At 38.0% G+C, this 24,229-nt stretch overlaps 1 protein-coding gene across 4 annotated transcripts in view; it reads right to left on the bottom strand.

The window, feature by feature from the left end:
* The window catches only part of SLCO1C1 (solute carrier organic anion transporter family member 1C1), a 76,028-nt gene extending 52,254 nt beyond the window's left edge, over nucleotides 1-23,774 (bottom strand). The window contains exons 1-5 of one of the 4 annotated variants that reach the window (XM_043882554.1): nucleotides 23,439-23,774; nucleotides 23,252-23,321; nucleotides 21,319-21,389; nucleotides 14,536-14,689; nucleotides 13,000-13,141 (exon numbers count right to left, since the gene is read on the bottom strand). In XM_043882554.1, coding sequence (XP_043738489.1) covers nucleotides 13,000-13,141; nucleotides 14,536-14,664 — 271 coding nt within the window. In that variant the 5' untranslated portion in view covers nucleotides 14,665-14,689; nucleotides 21,319-21,389; nucleotides 23,252-23,321; nucleotides 23,439-23,774. Of the gene's footprint in view, nucleotides 1-12,999; nucleotides 13,142-14,535; nucleotides 14,690-21,318; nucleotides 21,390-23,251 lie in introns of all 4 variants that reach the window. The other 3 variants (XM_043882553.1, XM_043882555.1, XM_043882556.1) reach the window with 3 other exon arrangements.
* Nucleotides 23,775-24,229: the final 455 nt, after the last annotated feature.

Here is a 24,229-nt window from a genome sequence, read left to right as displayed (position 1 = left end):
AATAAAAGGTTCAAAATAGAAATGAAAAATTATTCCACATAGCTTCATAAATACATCAATTATATTTATATAATTATATCAATGTATGCTCAGAATACAAATTTTATGAAAGTCTCTGTAAGATATAACCATCCCTTTTTAAAAAATAAAGAACAAAATTTTTTGAAGGTAGGACTTAAGGCTTTCTAAAATATCTCCAGTGAAGTAGTCGATGATGGTGATAACTGATTAAACATGCTTTAGGCAAGATTTTCTCATGCCTTGTTGTGTAGAAAAATTACTGGAAAGGAGTGGCAAGGTAAATACTAACAGAAACATTAAAAATGCAGAATCTTGGCAGCTCTCAACAGTTTCTGATTTCATGGATGGGGGAGGGGATGCAGGCCAAGAAATCTGCATTTTTAATATTCATTCAAATGTGTTGATGGGTATAATTCCTGGAACATGCTTTGATAAACATTGCTTAGGATCTTAGATTTCAAGGGACTTTAATGCTTTAGCTATTTATATTTGGAGTATTTATTTTTTTAAAGATTGTGGTGCTAGATAAAGTAAACCTTAGCATTTCTCCAGCAATTGATTGTGAAGTTTGTTGGGTGGCCTAGGTTTGAGGTTGTCGATGTTTTCAATTTTCCAAAAAGAGTGAGTTTCCTCATATCTGTAAGCAATCATCTTATTTACTACTGTCTATTCACATTGCCAGCTTAAGTGCAAAAACAGCAGCAATTTTTATCATTTTGAGGATAGTAGTGAAAAAAGTAGCTTGCTCCTGGCTACAATTCTTCACCAGAAAGAATTGAGCTCTTTCTAGGTTTCGTATAAAAAAAGCTTAATTCGGTATGAGATCTCTTATTTAATATTTAAGTATTTAGTAGAAGAAACGTTGTAATATCTATATTGATAATTATGTCTGTAATTTTGCTAATGTGTCACAGCAAATAAACAAAACTAAATCAAAACCTAACTTTTAGTTTTTAGGTAATGTGCCCCCCATCACCACCATTACCTCCTTCCCAAAGTCACATATCACAAATATGTCACAAAAGAGCACTCATGTTTACAGGCTGTTTCTGTGTTATATAAGTGGGTATGCCAGACACTACAAAATATCATTTGAACTTCTGTAATATCTGTAGGTTTTGCTTCCTTTATTTAGTAAGCTTTCTGAGTTCTCACAAGATAGACTTAGAAAATAAATGGTGATATATAATCTTTAAAAAATCAAATTGGATATCGAAATTCTTTCACATCTACCATTACTAACTTCTGAAAAAACAACAGGTCCAGAGAGGTTTACAAATGTGTTTTTATCAAATTTTCGAGTGCTAGATTTTCCTGCTTTCTCTCTTCCTCTCTTTTCCCAAACACAGTACTTCAAATAATAGAAAAGAAAGCTACCTAACTCATGCCTATAAGACTAATACAACCTTGTAATCCAAACTAGATGAAAATAGTGAAAGAGACCAAATGCAGTTTATTCTAGGAGTGGAATTGAGTGAAGTTGCTCAGTCGTGTCCGACTCTTTGCGATCCCATGGACTGTCACCTACCAGGTTCCTCCATCCATGGAATTTTCCAGGCAAGAGTACTGGAGTGGGTTGCCATTTCCTTCTCCAGGGGATCTTCCCGACCCAGGGATCTAACCCAGGTCTCCCGCATTGCAGGCAGATGCTTTACTGTCTGAGTCACAAAGGAAGCCCAGGAGTGGAAGGGTACCACCAAACAAGAAACAAATCTGTTAATTAAAGCTGTATATAAAATGATGGAAGGAGAAAAATCCCATGGTTAGATTGTGCTCAGTCACTTCAGTCATGTCCAACTCTTTGCGACCCCCTCTGCACTCCTGCATCCATGGGATTCTCTGGGCAAAAATACTGGAGTGGGTTGCCATTTCTTTATTCCAGGGCATCAGACATATAAAAGCACTTAATATAATTAACCATTTATGATGAGAAAAATGTGGGCAAATTAGATTTTAAAGTGTATCTATCAAAACTGCACAGCTCATAGATTGTTTAATGGTGAAATTTTGAAAGTATTTTCATTAAGGTAAGATGTAAGACAAGGATGCCCACTGTCACTGCTTCTATTCAACATAGAACTGAGGCCAGTGCAATAACACAAGAACAAGAAATAATATATCTAATAATGGGAAAGAGTGATATAAAATTACCTTCTGTTTCAGACAATACAATTGTTCAGGAAACTCTACAGCATCTATAGACAATCAATTAAAATGAACAAATTCAACAAGATTGCTATATACTTGTAACATTAGACGTTAATACTCTTTCAGTACCCTACGGAATAACTAAATAAGAAATGTAACAAAAAATGTAGGAACAAGTATAACAAAAAATAACTAGTATATTTATAGTTTGTAAATATAATATTGAAAGCTATAAAAAGACCTAACTAAATGAAGATATATGCCATGTTCTTGGTTGGAAAGACTCACTAACATAAAATGTCAGTTATCTGATTTTATATATAAATTCTATGCAATTTCAACCAAACCAAAATGGGATATTTCAGAAAACGATTCCAAATACAACCAAGAAAAAATCTGATAGAAAAGTTGGAAATTTTCCTACCTAATTGCAGAGCTAGTTATAAAACTATAATCAAGAAGATAGTCTTGTATTGAGTTAGGGATCAATGGACTTATGGAAGAGATTTACACTTAAGAGATAAGTTTTTATGTGATAAAGAGGGTATTTCAAATACCTGGGTTAAGTATATATTGAATTAGTGCTGATCAGACAATTTGTTATGATAATATAAAGAGGATGCTACCTGGCTTTGTATTTTTTTTTAATTCTATTTTAAGAATGCCTCTTTTGATTCAGCATATAAGAAGCCAGAAGAATCTTCATCCTGCTGCTGCTGCTAAGTCACATCAGTCGTGTCCGACTCTGTGTGACCCCACAGACAGCAGCCCACCAGGCTCCTCTGTCCCTGGGATTCTCCAGGCAAGCACACTGGAGTGGGTTGCCATTTCCTTCTCCACCTCTTCATCCTAACAACTAAGTAAAAAGCTGAAAAATCAACAAATCGTCTTAGATCTGTCAGACAGGTGGGGTCATAGGGTAAATTGCTGCCCTTCCAATTGGAGAGACCAATAGGCAAATGCAAAGAATTGTGGCCAGCTGGAAAAGAAATCCACAACAATAAATCTCCTTGGGAACAAGTTCTATGGTAAGAAAAACCTGAACTGTACCTGACAAGAGGCTCAGCATGGACAATTCTGAGGGATGAAAATTCCAGAGGGATTGAGGGATTGAGGGCCCCCACACTTTTGTGAGCTTTACTTCAAGAGCTCAATTAGGTTTTCACAGTGATATCAGAGAATAAATTTTTTGTGCTTCCAGCATGGGGAGGGGAAAGGGAACCATTTTGAAATATGCCAGGGCACTCTGTTTATCTTAAGAAAGCCTGCTTTTAGGGGGAATTAGGAACCAAAGTCTATCCTGCTGGGGCATTATCAGAGCCCAGCTGACCTGGGGGAAGGGTAATACCCAACTCTAGCCATTCTAGTTATCCTGTCCCACCAATGAGGGGTCGGGGGACTGGAAAGCACACCTGAAGTTCACAGTCCAGAAGCATAGACTCATTAAGAGCCTAAGACCCACAGGACCATAGAATGCTTTCTCTCCCTCACATATCACCATCACATTACTAAAGGCCTATTTATAGCAGTTCCTTTCACCCAGTACATCTTTTCTGGCTATGAAGGGAAAAAAAAAAGGACATACTGAAAATAAAAAGAAAAACTTTTGGAAGAGACAGAGCAACCATCAGAACCAGACATGGCAGAGATTTCAGAGTTGGTAGACTAGAAATGTAAGACAACTATAATTAAGATGCCAAGATCTTTAATGGAAAAAGTAAACAGCATGCAAGAACAAATGGGCAGTGTAAATCAAAGAGATGTAAATTCTGAGAAAGATCCAAAACAAAAAAAATCTAGAGAACAGAAACACAGTAACAGGGGTAAAGAATGCCTTTGATTGGCTTGCTGGACACAGTTAAGGAAATAATCTCTGACTTGAAGATACATCAATAGAAAACACCAAAAGTGAAAAGTGAAGGGCAAAAGACTGAAAAAAAAAATTCCAGAATATCCAAGGATGTGAAACTATATAAGTTGTAACATACAGGTAATGGGAATTCTAAAAAGAGAAGAAAGAGACAAAGGAATAGAAAAAATATTTTAAAAAATAATGACTAAGAATTTCTACCAAATTAATGTCAGACACCAAACCACAGATCTAGAAAGCTATGAGAACAATGAGCAGGATAAATGCCAAAAAATATAAACCAGATATGTCATTTTCAAACTACAGAAAATCAAATATGAGATAATTTCTTAGAAAAATCCAACCTTACCTATAGAGGAGGAAAATAATGATATCTTACTTCTCCTCCAAAACCATGCAAACAAGAAAGGAGTATAGAAAGAATTTTAAAGTGTTGAGAAAAAAAAAATCCACCAACCTAAAGTTCTGTACCCTGCAGTTATCCTTCAGAAGCAAAGAAAAAATACTATATCAGACAAATATTGACAAATGGTTCCAGTAGACCTGCCTTGATGAAATGTTAAAAGAAGTTCTTTAGATAAAAAAGAATAATAAAGTTCAGAAACTCAGATCTCAGATAAAGAAAGGATGAGCTTCAGAGAAGACATAAGTAAAGATGGGCTTCCCTCATAGCTCAGTTGGTAAAGAGTCTGCCTGCAATGCAGGGGTCCGGGGTTTGATTCCTGGGTCAGGAAGATCCCCTGGAGAAGAAAATGGCAACCCACTCCGGCATTGGAGAATCCCATGGACAGAGGAGCCTGACAGGCTACAGTCCATGGGATTGCAAGAGTCGGACATGACTTAGTAACTGAAGAGATAAATGATAAATTTAAAACTTTTATTTTTTTTATTTGTAATAAGTCCAGCAGATAATAGTTCAAAATAATAATATAAAAAATGTGTTCAGTGATGTATTCTTATGTATGCATGTTTTCTTATATATAAGTGAAATAAAATGATTAATAACAGTGATGCAAAGGATAAGAAGGAAGAATTTAAATGGAAAGATACAATCTACCAAAACTCACATAGAAAGAAACAGATAATCTGAATACACCTATATCTATTAAAGAAATTGAACCAATAGTTAATATTCTACCAATACAGAAAATACCACATCCAGATAGATTCACTGTGAACTTTTCCAAACTATTAATGAAGAAATTATACTAATTCTCTACAATCTCTTTCAGAAGACAGAGAGGGAATACCTCCTAATTATTTGAGGGTAACACTGCCCTAATACCAACACCAGAAAAGGCATTACAAGAAAAAACAAACTAAAACGTCTCCTGAACATAGGGGCAAAAATTGTCAACCACATAATAGCAAATCAAATCCAACAATATATAGAAATAATTATACATTAAGACCAAGCAGGACTTATTCCAGGTATTCAGGGCTGTTTCAGCAATAGAAAATCAATTAATGTAATCCATCACATCAACAGGTTAAAGAAGAAAAATCACATGCTCATATCAATATGTGTAGAAAAAACATTTGGCAAAATTCTACAACCAATCATGATAAAAAAAAAAAAAAAAAAAGTACAAGAACTTGAAAGACAGAGGAATGTCCTCAAGTTGATTTTTTAAAAAACTACCAAAAAGCATAGCTAATATCATAATTAATGGTAAGAAATCCAAAGCTTTTCCACTAAGACCAGGCACAAGGCAAGCATGTGTCCTCTTAAAATTGTTTTCAATATTGTACAGGGAGTCCATCTAAATGCAAAAGAACAAGAAAAGGAAGTAAAGGTATACAGATTTGAAAGGAAGAAATAAAACTGTCTTTCTTCCCACAGGACATGATCATCTTTATAGAAAGTCTGAAAGAATTAACAAATGAACTCCTGTAACTAATATGTGACTATAGAAGGGTTGTAAGATAACAAAGTTAATACACAAAAGTCAATCATTTTCTAGTATGCCAGCAGTGAACAATTGAAGTTTAAAAACATATCATTTACATTAGTACCTCCTAAAATAAGTATAAATTTAACAAAATACATACAAGACCTACATGAAGAGAACTATAAAACTCTGACTAAAGAAATCAACTAACTCAATACATGGAGAGAGATCATATCCCACATCCACAGATAGGAAGACTCAGTATTGTCAAGGCATCAGTTCTTTCCTATTTGATCTATGTATTCAATGCAATCTCAATAAAAACCACAGCAAGTTACTTGTGGATAGTGAGAAACTGATTCTAAAGTTTACATGGAGAAGTAAAATACCTAGGCAGCCAGAAGTAAAATACCTAGAACAGGCAACAACATATTGAAGAAAAAAATGTTGGAAGACAGACACCACCCAATTTCAAAACATGCTAGAAAGCCATAGTAATGAAGACAGTGTGACATTGGTGAAAGAATGAAAAACAGATACATAGAACATAATAGACAGCCCAGAAAAGACCTACATGAATTATAGTTAACTGGTCTTTGAGAAGAGAGCAAAGGCAATACAATAAAGCAAAGACAGTCTTCTCAATCAATGGTTCTGGAAGAACTTGACATCCACATGCAAAAAAACCAGCAAAACTCCTGAATCTAGACACAAACTTTAGTTTTCAAAAAATAAACTCAAAATGGATCACAGATCTAAATGTAAAATGTAAAACTATAAAACTTCTAGAAAATAACATAGAAAACCTTGATGACCCTGGGTTTAAGTGTTAGCCACTCACTTGTGTCCCATTCTTTGCGACCCCATGGACTGTAGCTCATAAGGCTCCTGTGTCCATGGGATTTCCCGTGCAAGAATACTGGAATGGGTTGCCATTCTCTCCTCTAGGGGATGTTCCTGACCCAGGGATTGAACCTGGGTCTCCTGCATTGGTAGGCAGATTCTTTATCATCTGAGCCACCAGGGAAGACCCTGGGTTTGGAGATAACTTTTTAGAAATAACACCAAAACCACAATCCATGAAAGAAAAAAAATGATAAGCTAGACTTTATTAAAATTAAAAATTTCTGCTCTCTGAAAGATAATGCTAAGAGACTTAAAAGACAAGCCACATACCAAAAGAAAATATTTGAAAAAGCCATATCAGATAAAGGACTATTATCCAAAATACACAAAGAACGCTTAAAATCTAACAATAAGAACACAAACAACCTGTTTAAAATGTGGGCTAAATACCTTGACAGAACTCCAAAGATTCGCCGATGGCAAATAAACACAGAAAAGAGATATTCAAGTTTGTTTGTCATCAGGAAACTACAAATTAAAAAAAAAATGAAACACCACTACATATCTATTGAAAGTGAAAGTGAAGTTGCTCAGTTGTGTCCGACTCTTTGCAATCCCATGGACTGTAGCCCCCCAGGCTCCTCCGTCCATGGGATTTTCCAGGCAAGAGTACTGGAGTGGCTTGCCATTTTCTTCTCATTATTAGAATGGCCCAAATCTAGAGCATTAAATGGTGCTGAGGGTGTGGAGTAACAAGAACTCTCATTTGTTGTTGAGCTCTCATTCCAAATGGTATAGCCACTTTGGAAGACAATTTGGCAGTGTCTTACAAAACTAAACATATTCTTCCCATAAGACCCAGCAAGTATGCTCCAATGTATTTCCCCCAAAGAGTTGAAGACTTATGTCCACACAAAAATCTGCACATGTTTATAGTAGCTCTATACATAATTGCCAAAACTTGGAAGCAATCAAGAAGTCCTTTAGTAGATGAATAGATTAACTAAAGTACATCTGGAAAATGGATTATGATTCAGTGCTAAAAAAATTATTTACCCAGTATGAAAAGACAGGTAAGAACCTTAAATGCTTATTGTCATGTGAAAGAAGCCAATCTGAAAAAGTTACATACTGTATGGTTCCAAATATATAGCATTCTGACATAGGCAAAACTTTGGAGTTAAAACAGTTAAAAGATCAGTAGCTACCCAGGGATAGTGGGTAGGGATGGATGGATAGGCAGAGCACAGAGGATTTTTAGGGCATTGAAAGTGCTCTGTATGATACTATAATAGTGGATACATGTCATTATACATTTTTTTCAATCCCATAGACTACATAACACCAACAGTGAACCTTAATGTAAACTCTGGACTCTGAGTGATAGTGAGGTGTCATTGTATGTCATCAACTATAATGAATGTCCTACTCTGGGTGGGGATGTGGATAATGGGAGAGGCTATGAATGTGTGCAGGTAGAGGGTATATGAGAAATCTCTATCTGCTCACTCTTGTTGAGAACCCAAAACTGCCTTAAAAAGCAAAAGCTTTTACATATTTAGAATAAAACACCTGGGAAAATATTTGTAACAAAGAGTTAATATCTAGAAATATTAGTAGGTCTTGATATAGAAAAAAAATTACTTTCCTGGCCATTGTTTGAGAAAGAGTCCTTTGGGAAAAAACAGTTTACTTGGGAAGAAACTGAATGTCCAGTGTGTGGATGAGAATGACAACTGATATTAGAGGATAAATGAAATTGTTCTCCAAAAAATAATTGAAGAATTTAAAGCTAGAGACAGAGGGTGGGAATGGGTCCAGAACACTGGAAGGAAGGAATGTGGAGAGAGACAAAGGAGTAAATTAAAATTATGGTCAGGAAACCCACTTTTCTGGAAAACTAGGGCTTGCAATTAACTAGAGCAATCCTGTGATGTTTGGGATAAAGTTTTGCAATGGAAGTAAGAGGACTTTTATTGCATCTAATCCAGTAAACAATTTCTATCCTTAGAATGCTCTGGAAGGGTTAATATGAATTTAGACTCAGGGTCCTTTTTCACTTCCTGTGTAACATTCAGTTCAGTTCAGTCGCTCAGTGGTGTCCGACTCTTTGCGACCCCATGAACTGCAGCACGCCAGGCCTCCCTGTCCATCACCAACTCCTGTAGTTTACCCAAACCCATGTCCATCGAGTCGGTGATGCCATCCAACCATCTCATCCTCTGTCGTCCCCTTCTCTTCCTGCCCTCAATCTTTCCCAGCATCAGGGTCTTTTCCAATGAGTCAGTTCTTCACATCAGGTGGGCAAAGTATTGGAGTTTCAGCTTCAGCATCAGTCCCTCCAATGAACACCCAGGACTGATCTCCTTTAGGATGGACTGGTTGGATTTCCTTGCAGTCCAAGGGACTCTCAAGAGTCTTCTTCAACACCACAGTTCAAAAGCATCAATTCTTCGGTGCTCAGCCTTCTTTATAGTCCAACTCTCACATCCAGACATGACCACTGGAAAAACCATAGCCTTGACTAGATGGACCTTTGTTGGCAAAGTAATGTCTCTGCTTTTTAATATGCTATCTAGGTTGGTCATAACTTTCCTTCCAAGGAGCAAGCGTCTTTTAATTTCATGGCTGCAATCACCATCTGCAGTGATTTTGGAGCCCAGAAAAAGAAAGTCAGCCACTGTTTCCACTATTTCCCCATCTATTTGCCATGAAGTGATGGGACCAGATGCCATGATCTTAGTCTCATGAATGTTGAGCTTTAAGCCAACTTTTTCACTCTCCTCTTTCACTTTCATCAAGAGGCTCTTTAGTTCTTCTTCACTTTCTGCCATAAGGGTGGTGTCATCTGCATATCTGAGGTTATTGATATTTCTCCCGGCAATCTTGATTCTAGCTTGTGATTCTTCCAGCCCAGCGTGTAACATTAGTACCCTATATTAATTATAGATCCTCTCCAGTTTTGCACTGGGGTCTGGGAATCTAAGAGTAAGTTTGGACCAGATTCTAAGTTTCTTCAGCTCTAAAATGTTTTTATACTATAACCTAGAGTAAGCAATAATCAAAGAAATATTTCATGTATAATTTTCTATCTGTGTATTTCTTCTTCTTTCTGTAAATCTAATTTATTCCTTTGATCTGCATCAGTTTCCTATTTGTACTTGTTTCTTCTTTTGATGCAGTGTTACCTTTACCTTGACTCTCCGTGGCCTTTTTTGTAAGCAAAAATCATTTCTTTTTGGCAGTCATTACTGTGTGCCGGCTTTCTCTAGCTGCAGCAAGCAGGAGCTAGTCTCGAGTTGCAGGGCACAGGCTTCTCATTGTGGTAGCTTCTCTTATTGTGGGGCATGAACTCTAGGGCATGCAGGCTTTATCAGTTGTGGCTTGCAGGCTCAGTTGCCCCAAGGCATGTGAAATCTTCCTTGAGCAAGGATCAAACCCGTGTCCCCTGCATCTTAACCACTGGATCACCAGTGAAGTTCTCTCCATGGTTTTTCATTCTATTTGGAGTTGTAGGTAGGGCAGGCATCAAAGAATACATCTACTAACTAGACCTATCTAAGGCAGGGGTCCGAATAAACCCCAGGGCCATGGACCAGTGCTAGTCTGTGGCCTATTAGGAACGGGGGTGGGACATAGCAGGAGGTGGAACATTGGACAAGTGAGTGAAGCTTCATCTATATTTACAGGAAGCTCCCCTTACTGCCTGAGCTCAGGAAAACAAGCTCAGGGCTCCCACTGATTCTGCATTATGGTGAGGTATATAATAATTTCATTATATATCACAATATAATAATAATAGGTATAAAGTGAACAATAAATGTAATGCACTTATTGCAATGTAATCATCTCAAAACCACCCCTCCCCACCATGCTATTCATGGAAAAATTGTCGTCCATGAAACTGGTCCCTGGTGCCAGAAAGGTTGGGAACCACTGGTCTAAGGAGTTTACACAAGGGAGTGATACAATCAGATGTTTTATAAATTTATTACACAGATTGCAGCCCATTGATGAACAGCATTAACATTGTATTGAAGCTTGTTAGATATGCGGGACCTTACTTCCCTTCCTGCAGAATCAGTCTATGCATTTTGACAAAATTGTCCAGTCATTCATGTGAATATTAATGTTTGACTAGCACTGATCCAAGACATTTTTTCTGATAAGGTGATGAAAGATGGATTTGGGAAGCAAAAGCCTGAAGGTCAAAGGTTATCTAATACTCTCCATTCTTGTGTTACATAGGGTGCATGCTCAATCACCAAGTCACGTCCAACTCTTTGCAACCCCATGGACGGTAGCCTATCAGTCTTCTCTGTCCATGGGATTTTGGGTGGCCATTTCCTTCTCAAGTTATTTAGGCTAAGATTGAAATACACAGTATGAATTTGTATGATCAGGCCACCCAAGATCACTGTTCTCCTGCTCTCTGTACATCTCTGTCCAACCATGGCTTGCTTCAGTTACACCCTACTCTCATGACTGACCTTCCTATATACTTGCCCCTCCAGCTACTGATTGTTCTAACTTCAGATCAGAACATAGCCACAGAATAGCTCATCAAAGGGGCAATGAGCGCGGCGTCTCCTACTGGTCCTGGGAAACAAAAGAGCCAACCTGAAACAAATCCCCCCTGTGAATGGTAAGCTCCCCCTCCTCCCCTGGAGCAAAGACTACCCCCGGGTCCTCCTGCCTGCCTCCTTCTCACACAGGGTGGGGTGTTGCTCCAGGGCATTGCTTTGGACAGATAAGGCTTCTCAGCTAAACCATTGATGTCTCTGTCATCCAGGCTCTATGTCTTCAATTAGAGACTTAGGAATAGGGTGGGGGTGGTGGGGTGGGGGGAGGAAGGAGAGGGTGGGATGTATGGAGAAAGTAACAAGAAAACATATATTACCATATGTAAAATAGGTAGCCAATAGGAATTTGCTGTATGATTCAGGGAATTCAAACCAGGACTCTGTCACAACCTAGAGAGGTCAGATAGGGAGAGAGGTGGGAGGGAGGTTCCAGAGGGAGAGGACGTATATATACCTGTGGCTGATTCACACTGATGTATGGTAGAAACCAGCACAAGACTGCAAAGCAAGTATTCTTCAATTAAAAATAAATAAATTTAAAAAAATTTAAAAAAGGCTGGGCCAAGTACAGGGTGTGCTAGCCTGTGACCCAACAGAATGAAAAAAATAATTGTTGAAGAGTTGAAAAAATATTTCTTCACTCTTCTAAAGTTTCAAGTGAAGCTGAACCTGGAGCCATTATTATAGCACGTTACTTGAATTTCAACAGGCAGTAAAGACCACAGTGGCTTCTAATTTATTTCAACCAAAGATTGAAGACTCTTAGTTTATCAGTTTAGGAAGATGACTAAGTGGAATTACACTCCTTAAAATACTTCCAAAACAGTGACTAAAATCTCTTGGTCTTCTCAAGTCCTAAGAGGAAGTATAGAGTTGGTGGCTAACCAAAGACCCCAGAGAGTAGAATTTTTGTTTCCTGCTTTGCTCTAGTGTTGTTATTAATAGAATTCCTTTATCTTGTTTCTAGGCCACTGGGCAGAAATACTCCTTTTACAGCTTAACTTTTTCTTAAATTATTACATTTTTATTGTATTAATTCAAAGACCTCCTTTGAATTCTTCCAAATTTTGAATCACAGGGCTTCCAGAATATAACTTTTGTAAAGATGTTTCCCACATACTTCTAATTCAACATACCAGCAGCATTTCAGACTCTCTCCTTGAAAAACCTCACTCTGATTGGAAATTTGTGTAAGTCATATGATAGAGAAAATCTGGGACAGGACGTTAATTGTTTACTTGGAGAGAACAAATTGTCTCTACTATAGCACAGGGCTTCCCAGGTGGCTCTGTGGTAAAGAATCCACCTGCAATGCAGGAGACCTGGGTTCAATCCCTGGATTGGGAAGATTCCCTGAAGAATGAAATAGCAACCCACTCCAGTATTCTTGCCTGGGAAATTCAATGGACAGAGGAGCCTGGTGGGCTATAGTCGCTAGAGTCACAAAAGAGTCGGATATGACTGACCACATATGCATAGACTGTAGCACAAGGCCATGGCAAATTATGTCCAAGTAAGATTTCACACATAGAGTCTGATTTTACACATGGAGCAGATAACAACATGCAGTGAGGATGTCCTTCAGTCATGCCTAGAAACTTTGTACTTAAAAGTAAAGTCAGGTATCTGTAATACATACCAATTTCAAAACTACCATCAATAATGCCCACCAGTGAAGAAGGGATATCAAACCTTCTCTCTATCTGAGTGATGGTGCTCTTCAGATAGCCTTCTGCCAGTGCTTTGGCAAAGTAAACGAAAGACAAGGCACCCAAGAATACCTGGAAAATATGACAGGTCACACTTAGTCTAAATCCAGCCTGACCTAAAACGGGAAATTTGGTAAGCAAACCAAGAACCATGGAACAAAGTTGTTAACATCGAAGATTTCATTCAAGCACAGTAACAGTCTTCTTCCCACCTCAAGCTCATGTGAAGTTCTAAAAATTCAAATTTTCTTAGAAGTAATAGATTTTCATTTATAATGTATATTGAATTTCTTTTTTCCCTTTCTCCTCCCCTCCCCAAAGGACATTTAAAGGAGTCTTGGCTTTGAAAAGAAGATCCATTGCTTGGGGAAGCAGAAGGAGGAAGGAGCCATTGAAAGGTAAGAAAATAAAAACCATAAACCAGACACTTAACATCTTATCCCAAGTCTATTGCTCATGACTGTATTTCACAGGGATGGTGGATGTTCCAGCAGGGAATGTAATAGACTGAGAAGTGGAACTACTATTCCTAATGATTAAGGTCATATTAAAATTAAATCAACACTCAGATTCTTATTCAACGAACACAATATTTGTTTGATATCTGACTTGTGTGTTTTGGTAGACCTGGGTCTGTGACGGACTATCCATAGGTAGATTATATGGGAAAAGCATTGAATATGTTTGATGTGAAGAAGGTTCAGAACTTGGAGTCACATTGGGTTCCATTTAAAAGGGAATTCTGTCCCTTACTATGTGGGTAGGAAAGTCAAAATTTTTGTTTATAGAACAGGAATAAAATGGATGTTTTCTAGATTAAATGTTGCAACTGTACATAGCATAGTAACTGACCCATTGTAGATATTTAATAAATAATAGTTTCTTTTACCTCGCTTCTTTCTGTTTAGGAGGGACATTCAAGTGAGCCAGAAAAGTAATATTTAGAAATTTAACATGCATGATCAAACAAAGATTGCTTTCACTGTCTGGCAAAATGTGATTTTCATCAGTTGCATCTAAGATCACTTTTCATTTTTATTTTTTTCCTTTTAAACTTTGTATTTTGTATTGGGGCAGAGCTATTAACAATGCTGTGATAGTTTCAGGTAGCGAGCAAAGGGACTCAGCCATGGACGTATTCTCTCCCAGACTTCCTTCCCAACCAGGCTGCCATATAACATTGAGCAGAGTTCCCTGTGCTATAGAGTAGGCCCTTGTTGATTATCCATTTTAAGTACAGCAATGCGTACGTGTTCATCTCAAACTCCCTGACTATCCCTCCTCCCATCCTTCCCCCTGGCAACCATAAGTTAAGATTACTTTTTAAAATGGAAAAAATTTCTCACTTGTAGTTATAATGTGTAGAAAATATCTGGATCAAGAGCCAAGAGCATGGACTCTCATCAAATTCTCTGACACTCTTCAGTTAAGCACTTAGGGTTGTTAATCACTTAATTGCTTGTTACCTTTAGTTGACCACAGCAGGGTTGTTTTTCCTCTGAGGAGGGATATTCTGTTTTAAAAGAAAGCCTCCCAACAGGTTGCATGGAATTTTTGCTGAATAACCGGATATTTTCTTTGGATGAAGTGTCCATTTTGAAAAAGTTCCTTGATTCTGATCTGTCAAAGTTGATTTTTAAAGTAAAAAAAAAAAAAAAAAAAAAAATTTAATACACATCCAGTTTTAAGTTCCATGCAGTTTAACACTATGTTTTTATTTCACAGTAGATCACAATTCTGTAGACATAGCATTATGTGAAGCTCCCTTATTTTACCACAGTAAGTTGGCGAAGTTTTTCAATTAAAATTGACCAGGATAACTGATTAAGCAATCCTGCTATTGGGAGTCTGTAGCCAGCATTCTTTCTCAATCCCTCCAGTAAGCCTCATTATAGCAAAGAATAAATTTAAATGTTGCCTTTGGAATAAATAAAGAGGGAGAATTTTGCTGACTTTGTGGTCTTGCCAACTAAAACTAGAGGCAAGCAGGAAGTGAGGAAGAGGAATTCAGCTATTTGAATATTGATTCATTGGAATTAAGTCTTCAAAACCTTTAAATCTATTATCTTTGTGGAATGAATAGAAAAGATTGATGCCCCTGGTAGATGCCTATAATACACCATGACTCCTATAGGGCTGTAGCATACAAAGTAAGTCTTAAAATATGGGTTGGGGGAGAAGGGGACCACTCTGTGTGACATTTTAGTTTGACAAATAGGGAAGCAGCATGATTTATGCCTCAGGCTTAGTTTTCATTCAGGCTCAAGTAGTCTTTGCTGTGCCTTAAAGTGAGTAAGATGCCTCCTTTCTTGGGTCTAATTTCCCACCCTCCTTTGCCCTTACCAAGCTTTTCATAGGTTTGTATACGCTAAACTTCTTTTCTTCTGATTCTCATCAACATTTACATATCCTATGCCCCGACTTTGAATGAATGAGTCAAGTCGCTTAGTTGTCGCTTAGTTGTGTCCGACTCTGCAACACCGTGGACTATAGCCTATCAGGCTCCTCCGTCCATGGGATTCTCCAGGCAAGGATACTGGAGTGGGTTGCTGTTTCCTTCTCCAGGGGATCTTCCCAACCCAGGGATCGAACCCTGGTCTCCCGCGCTGCGGGCAGACGCTTTACCGTCTGAGCCACCAGGGAAGCCCGACTTCTTTAGGATTCCATATAGCTCACTGCCTGCTTGCTAAAGTAATCTTAGTGAAGGGATTTAGAAATAAAATAACTTCTGGATCACCCTAATGTTTATTAGATGATGTATTTATACATTAATAGAGATTTTCTATATTCTCATCACACTAAAAGAATGACATTAGGGATAAAACAACATTCTGTGGTAGAAATTTAAAATGATTCTATGTGCATATTACCTTGCCTTTATGTAATGACTGTTCTATGTCTATTCAACCTCATCTTTCATAGTTTGAATTCATAGATAGTATCTCCAGCTGACTTAGTGGTAAAGAATCTGCCTGCCAGTGCAGGAGATGTGGGTTCAATCCCTGGCTTGGGAAGAGCTCCTGGAAGAGGGAATGCAACCCACTCTAGTATTCTTGCCTGGAGAATCCCATAGACAAAGAAGCCTGGTGGGCTACAGTCCATGGGGTCTCTGAGCCAGGTGAGCTATAGTCCATGGTGCACTGCAGTCCATGGGGACACAACTGAGCTACTGATCACGCACATGCATGTGTGTATTACCTTGACTTTATGTAATGCTTATTCTGTGTTTACTCAGTCTCATCTTTCATAGTTTGACTTCCTAGATAGTATCTCAAATGGAAAAATCAGGAAATAGCAGTGAACAAATTGTGTTTTCAGATATGGAGTTAAATAACAGAAGAAAGACCTAAAAGATTTAAAAGTGGAGGGGTTTTCACCAGAGAATGAGAAATGGGTTGAGAAGGGTTGGTCAAGGACTTGTTTTCATTTTAAACTTGCTATTACACTTTTAGATTATTCAATTTCATAAACATGCATAAATTTAACTTTTTAAAAAAGGATAAAAGAAAGTGAGGAAAACAAAAAATTTTAAAACCAGAAAATAAAGAGCAGAGAATTCTAAACAGGAGCCAAAGACAAAGACACAAGAACACAATATTAGTGAGATCTGAACACAGATGTTTAGGAGAATACAAAATGAAAATTATGGAAAATATTTAGAAATCACTTTAAGGTCTTTCCAAAATGGATAACTTTCTAGCAAATATAAGTTGCTATATTGATACAAACCAGGAGAAAAACACAGCTAAGGAAGACAGTAACAAAAATACTCTAAACCTATCCCCTAAATAAAAATAGTAAGACTAGATGATGTAACAGGGGTGCTTTATCAAGGAATATCCTGTAAGGAAAATTAGTAGATAATGGAAACAGATGATAATAGTCTCCATTCATTTGACCAAGCCAGAATTATCTGGATAACAAAATCTCATTAAGATAGCAGCAAAAATGAATCAACGTAGAAATGCTAAAATCCTAAATAAAATACTAGAAAATACAACTAATTAAAATTCCAAAATTAACATTAATATATATATATATAACAACTGATTAATATTAGGAACTTTTCACCTAAATCATCATATTAAAAATTCAAAAGGTTACATGTATAATATATCAAGACATCACATTGTATACCTCACATATATGCAATTTTTATTGTCAGTCATATTTCAATAAAGCTGAAAAATTCAAAATAAAAAATAATAAAACTTCAGAAGATGCAGCATATCAGGTGATAAAGTTCAACAGGCATTCATGATTTTAAAATTTTTAAGAAATTGAGTACATAGATATTGTTTTTTACCATTTGATACCGACAGCCAACTTCTTACAACCACTGAATCATTAAAACTAGCTTTTCAGAATGATATTTTGCCAGAATAGTGAAAGAACATTTGGGAAGCACTGAGTTAAATAGGTATCTTTACTACAAAGATAGCTTTAATTAAACCCCTGTAGAGACATATTACTTATAAAAAATTACCTAAATGTCCACAAATTTTGGTATACTTACATAGGAAATCATTGAAATCATTAGAAATTAGTGTAAAGAAGTGAATATAGAAATATATAACTTTTATTACAGAGTTGATTTTAAGAATACAATGCTTAAAAACAATATATATATATATGTATAAAAAACTATTTTATAATAGAAACACATACATTCACTGGTGTGTATACATAGAAACAAAGCTACAGAAAGTTTATAAAGAACATGTTAGGGAGAGAAAAGATGGCAGGGGAGTAGGTAGACAGAGAGTACACCTCTTTTCGTGAATACATCAGAAATACACCTTCAGATGCAGATTTGCACAGCACCATCTGAGAACAGGCAGGAGTCCTTGACCACCAGAAAGGAATATATAGATCCATGCAAATCTCAGTCATATGAAGGAAGGAAGGGAAAAAGAAGAGAAGAGTGAGCGAACTGGACCTGCACCCAGGGTGTGGGGGAGCTGAAAGCAGGGGTGAGATCCCCACTTCGAGGCAATAGATTGGAACCAAGGGGAAGGCTGTTGGAGAATAGAGGAGCCGACCTGTGACAGTCTGAATGGAGTGAGAATCACATAGACGATCTATGCCGCAGCCCTACATACCCTGGTCAAGGCTACAAGTCCTCTGGAACACGCAGCAGTTGGGCGCTGGAACACAGGGACTGGAGAGCAATCGCAGCGTGAGGACTGCTGTTGACTGTGGGGAGATGGCCTGAGGGAATGGGAGGGAGATAGTGGCAGGGAATGCCTTTGGAGGAAAGCTGGGCAGCCAATGCGTGCAGGGTGCTACTGCTGAGTCACACGCAAGGATGGAGCCACCGCTGTAGCCTCTGGTTGGTTTCCTGACCAGAGATTAGGCCTGAGCCTGTGGCACGGGAGCGCTGCGTCTGAAACACTGGACTGCCAGAGAACTCCAGACTTCAGGGAGTATTAATTAGTGAGAACTCTCTCGAAGACCTCCACCTGTATCCAAGACCTGGCGGCACTCCGCGTAGGATGCCTCACCCAAACAACAAGGAAGGCAAGAATACAAACCCAATAGTCAGCAGACAGGCTTCCCGCAGACACCCCAAAATACACCACCTCACATAGTGCTGCCCATCAGAGGGAAAGAAAACCCTCTTCCCATCGAACACAGGCACAAGTGTTCGTGAAGCCCAAAATGAAGCCTACAGAAACCATTAGAACAGCCTCACTCACTGAAGGCAGAGGCCAAAAACAAGAGGAACTAAGACCCTATAGCTTAGGGTAAGTGACAGTGAAAAGTGAAAGTGAAGGCCCTCAGTTGTGTCCGACTCTTTGCCACCCCGTGGACTGTACTCCACCAGGCTCCTCCGTCCATGTTATTCTCCAGCCAAGAATACTAGAGTGGGTTGCCATTTCCTTCTCCAGGGAATCTTCCCAACCCAAGGATCGAACCCAGGTCTCCTGCATTTCAGGCAGATGCTTTAACCTCTAAGCCACCAGGGAAGCCCAGAGACCTACAGCAGAGTAAGACAGATAAAATGAAAAAGAAACACTGAGTGCAAATGAAGGAACAAGGTAAAAGCCCACAAAACCAAATAAATGAAGGGGAAAGAGGCAAACTAGCTGAGAAAGAATTCAGAGTAATGAGAATGAAGATGATGCAAACTCTCAAAAGTAGAATGGAGAAAATTATTTAACACATTTAACAAGGACATAGAAGAAATAAAAGAGTGGACAAACAGTGACAAACAACACAATTACTGAAATTAAAAATACTCTAAAAGGAATCAATAGTAGAATAATTAAGGCAGAAGAATGGATAAGTGAGCTGGAAAATTTGCTGCTGTTCAATTGATAAGTCATGTCTGACTTTTTACAACCCCATGAACTGCAGAATGCCAGGCTTCCCTGTCCTTCACTATCTCCCTGAGTGTGCTCAAACTCATGTCCATTGAGTCAGTCATGCCAACCAACCATCTCTTCCTCTGTCACCCACTTCTCTTGCCCTCAATCTTTCCCTGCATCAGGGTCTTTTCCAATGAGTCAGGTCTTTGCTACAGATGGGCAAAATATTGAAGCTTCAAAGTATTGGAGCTAGAGTATTCAAAGTATTCAAAGTATTGGAGCTGGAAGATAGAATATTGGAGATAACTGCTGAAGAGCGGAATATAGAAAAAAAAAGAATGAAAAGAATTGAGGATAGTCTCAAGAGCCTCTGGGGCAATATTAAACAGACCAACATTTGAATTACAGGGTTCTAGAAGAAGAGATGGAGAAGGAAATGGCAACCCACTCCAGTATTTTTGCCTAGAGAATCCTGTGGACAGAGGAGACTGGTGGGCTGCTGTCCATAGGGTCGCACAGAGTTGGACACGACTGAATCGACTTAGTATGCATGCATGCATTGGAGAAGGAAATGGCAACCCACTCCAGTATTCTTGCCTAGAGAATTCTGTTGACAGAGGAACTGGCAGGTTAGGTCCATAGGGTTACAAAGAGTCAGATATGACTGAAGTGACTTAGCAAGGGTACAGATCAATGGAACAAGATAGAAAGCCAGGAGTTAAATCCATGGGCACCTTATCTTTGTTAAAGGAGGCAAGAATATACAATGGAGAAAAGACAGTCTCTTCAATAAATGGTCCTAAGAAAACTGGTCAGCTATACATAAAAGAGTGAAATTAGAACACTTATAACAACTTACATAAAGATAAACTCAAAATAGATTAAAGATCTAAATATAAGACCAGAAGCTATAAAACTCTTAGAGGAAAACATAAGCAGAACACTCTTTGACATAAATTACAGCAAGATTCTCTACAACTCATCTCCTTGAAAAATGGAAATAAAAACAAAAATAAATACATGAGACCTAATTAAACTTAAAAGCTTTGTACAACAAAGGAAACCATAAACAAAATGAAGACAGCCCTCAGAATGGGAGAAAATAATTGCAAATAAAGAAACTGAGAAAGAATTAATATTCAAAATATATAAGCAGCTCATGCAGCTCAATATCAAAAAACAACCCAATCAAAAAATGGGCAGAAGACCTAAACAGACATTTCTCCAAATAAGACATATAGACGGCTAATAAACACATGAAAAATGTTCAACATTGCTTATTATTAGGGAAATTCAAATCAAAACTACAGTGAGGTATCACCTCACACTGGTCAGAATGGCTATCATTAAAAATCTGCAAACAAATGCTGGAGAGGATGTGGAGAAGAGGGAACACTCTTGCACTGTTGGTGGGAATGTAATTGGATACAGCCACTATGGAAAACAGTATGGAGATTCCTTAAAAAACTAGGAATAAAATTAGCATATGACCCAGAAATTCCACTGCTTGGCATATACCCTGAGAAAACCATAATTGAAAAAGACACATGTACCCCAATATTCATTGCAGCACTATTTACAATAGCCAGGGCATGGAAGCAACCTAGATGTCCATCAACGGATGAACAGATAAAGAAATTGCTGTACATATATGCAATGGAAAATTACTCAGCCATAAAAAGCAATGAATTTGAGTCAGTTCTAGTGAGGTGGATGAACCTAGAGCCTGTTATATAGAGTGAAATAAGTCAGAAAAAGAAAAACAAATATCATATATTAACACACATATATGGATTTTAGAAAAATGGTACTGCTAAACATATTTGCAGGGCAGGGATAGAGATTCAGACATAGAGAACAGATTTACGGACACAGTGGGGAAAGGAGAGGGTAGGACAAATTGAAAGAGTAGTTTTGAAATATATATAAATACATTACCGTATGTAAAATAGATAGCTAATGGAAACTTGCTGTATAGTACAGGAAGTTCAGCCTGGCTCTGTGACAACCTAGAAGGGTGGGATGGAGTGAGAGGTGGGAAGGAGGGTCAAGAGGAAGAGGACATATGTATACCTATGACTGATTCATACTGATGTATGGCAAAAACTAAACAACATTGTAAAGCAATTATCCTCAAATTGAAAATAAATAAATTAAAAAAAATAGGTTAACACTTTATTTTTTGCTGGTGGCGTTGCAGATGATTTCTTAAAATGTTTTGTATGTCCATATTTTGTAATTTTTCTATAATGAATATATCCTATATGAAAAAATATTTTAAATATTAAAGATATAGACATATCACCCAGCAAGAAATATACACCAGAAAGATTTTAAACTACAAAATAAATAATATCAAATTTACCATGTAAAATGCAATTCTCTTCCACTAACTAAACACTGTAATACACACTGGACTACTGTTTTAGAAGTTCATGTATATTTCTGATCAGTCATAATAGTAAAGTCAGAAATAATAAATTATTTAATAATAAAATACACTATTAGTTATGCTAAACATACCTTTAAAAGCCTCAAAGGGTCATATCTAGAATGCTAATGCTAAAGAGGGAAAAATGCTGAAAATAATATTAAAAACTTGGGACATCAAAACACACTGTCTTCTCTTTAGAGATATTGACACAAAAATCACTCTCACTAGAATCCAAAGGGAACACAGAACAAGAGAACTCCTAACTGATGTTGTATTAAGACAAAATAACATCTAGATCAAAATATTGACACTGCATAGTTTTACTGAAAAGACATTGTCATCTTGATGGTTAATTTGCATATCCTCTCAAGTATAGTATGTTTCAAAGAGGCTACATTATTGAGCACTGAGCTTTTCATCTGTCTGTGAAAAGAAGAGGAAAGGCGATGCTCAGTGACATGAATGGAGAAATCCTCTGGGCTTGTCAGTGCGCTTGCCCTTGCCGTCTCTCTCTCCATTAGCAACTGCAGAAGTAGACTGAAAGTAGTTATTTAACAGGACTTGCAGTTGGCAAATCCTTAGTTTTTCTCGCACAAACTTGAACAGATTTCTGCAACGTTTCCCTTCAACACTCTGAGTTGGAGTATAACTTACTCTGGAGGCCAAAAAAAACGCTAAATAGTTTTTCTTCATTTCAGTTCCAAAAGTGGAATTCTCTGTTCACAGAGGTTTGGAAGGTAATCAGTACTCCCATCTTGAAAAAGTGCAGGTGCGCTAGGAAGGTTGTAGCTGGATCCTGCAAATAGCCTGACCGCCGTGCCCTGATCCTGTTAACAGATTCCATCCAGTGGTCAGCCTCCACCGACCCCACAGAGAGAGCCAGAAAGGCAGCCACTCCCATTACTGTCTTGTCTTAGTCATCTCCCACGAGGAAAATCCTTGCCCTAGCTTGTCTGGTGGACACCAGGATACCTTCCTTCAGGAGGGAAAATAACCTTTAGGTACTTTCTAAGGAATATGCATTGTTTAGAAAGTCGATCCCCTCACCACAAGTAACTGTGTCAGATGCAGATTTAATAAGTACTGTTTATGTTCCAGGTGATTTATATACTTGGTGCTAATCCTTAAAACAAGGTTAACACTTTAATTCTCACTTTATAGAAAAATTATATGACTCAGAGCAGTTAAGGGACTTGTCCAAAATAACCCATAAAACATGCATCAGAGTCACAATTGGAACCCAGGTCTGAGTTTCTGGGTTTATCTTCTTTAACCAGTATCCATTCCCATTTCCACCAGCCTTACAAGGGCCCCCACAAGTTTCTTTGAGAATGTTATAAGACATGTGCAGTGCAGAACACAAGGTTTATTGACCTCTCTCCTGTGAGACTCTGATATGATCATCATGAAATACGAAAGCAGAGAACCAGATCTTACCTGGAGGTGGAGATCAGATGGCCATTTCCCCTCCGTGTGCCCAGCAAGAGGCTGGACCACACTCAAGAACCTGAAAGAAGAAGCAGGTGGACCCTACAGCAGCTTAGAGCAATTTTGTCAGGTGGGGAGAGCCTCGCTGGACACAGAGCAGATCAGGGCAAAGTAAAGATACAGGGCATGGTCTCACCCCTGGCCAGTTTCTTCTCTTTTCTCTTTCCTCTTGGCCTCTTTTCTCTGGCAGTCTGCAGGGAACAGGCCACGCTGGCAAAGCCACTGACATGCATCTCAGCTCCCAGGGCACAGAAAGAGCTGAAGCCTTTGAGCCATTTCTTTGCAATTTGCTGCAAGTTTAAGGCCGCACGTGATAAAGCTTTCTTTATGGGAGAGAGTGAAAAAAGAAAAGACTACTTGTGATCTTACTTGCTGATTCCCAGAAAACAGAACTCTGCAGGGGGCAGAGGGTAAGGGAACAGAAGCAGGAGGAAGGACGGAAGTTTGTAACAAAGATCTCTCCTTCTCCTTCCAAGAAGTTTTTAAGCCAGCCGCTCCTTGAGGACATCACTGGAATTTTTTTATTTTTTTAAAAAGGTCCATGGTCTCAACCTCTGTATGGTCTCTTTCCCCATTGGGATTCTTTCTAGAATCTTCAGGGACCACGTATCAAGCCAGGATTAAGTCTCTGCAGAGTTCTTTCCAGAAAGAGTTAATTCTCAAAAAGACATGATCAGTTGCTTAACACCCACAATTTTTATAAATCTTAAAAGTAAGGGAGAAAAAGAAAAACAATGAATTTTTGGCATTCAGGAGTACATTCTATATAAATTCCAAAGAACTCTTTGCACTGAGAAATTTTACAATTCTAATAAATTCTTTTTTCAAGAGAACCACTTTAGAGGATTTTGAGCAGTATTAGCTTGCATGTGCTTTAAACAATAAATGAATTTGTTACCAGAATTATCCAAGATCTGCCATTTTCTT

The sequence above is a fragment of the Cervus elaphus genome, chromosome 22 (assembly GCF_910594005.1).
Source record: "Cervus elaphus chromosome 22, mCerEla1.1, whole genome shotgun sequence".
Lineage (NCBI taxonomy): Eukaryota > Metazoa > Chordata > Mammalia > Artiodactyla > Cervidae > Cervus > Cervus elaphus.
This window is presented reverse-complemented; position numbering and strand designations above follow the sequence as displayed.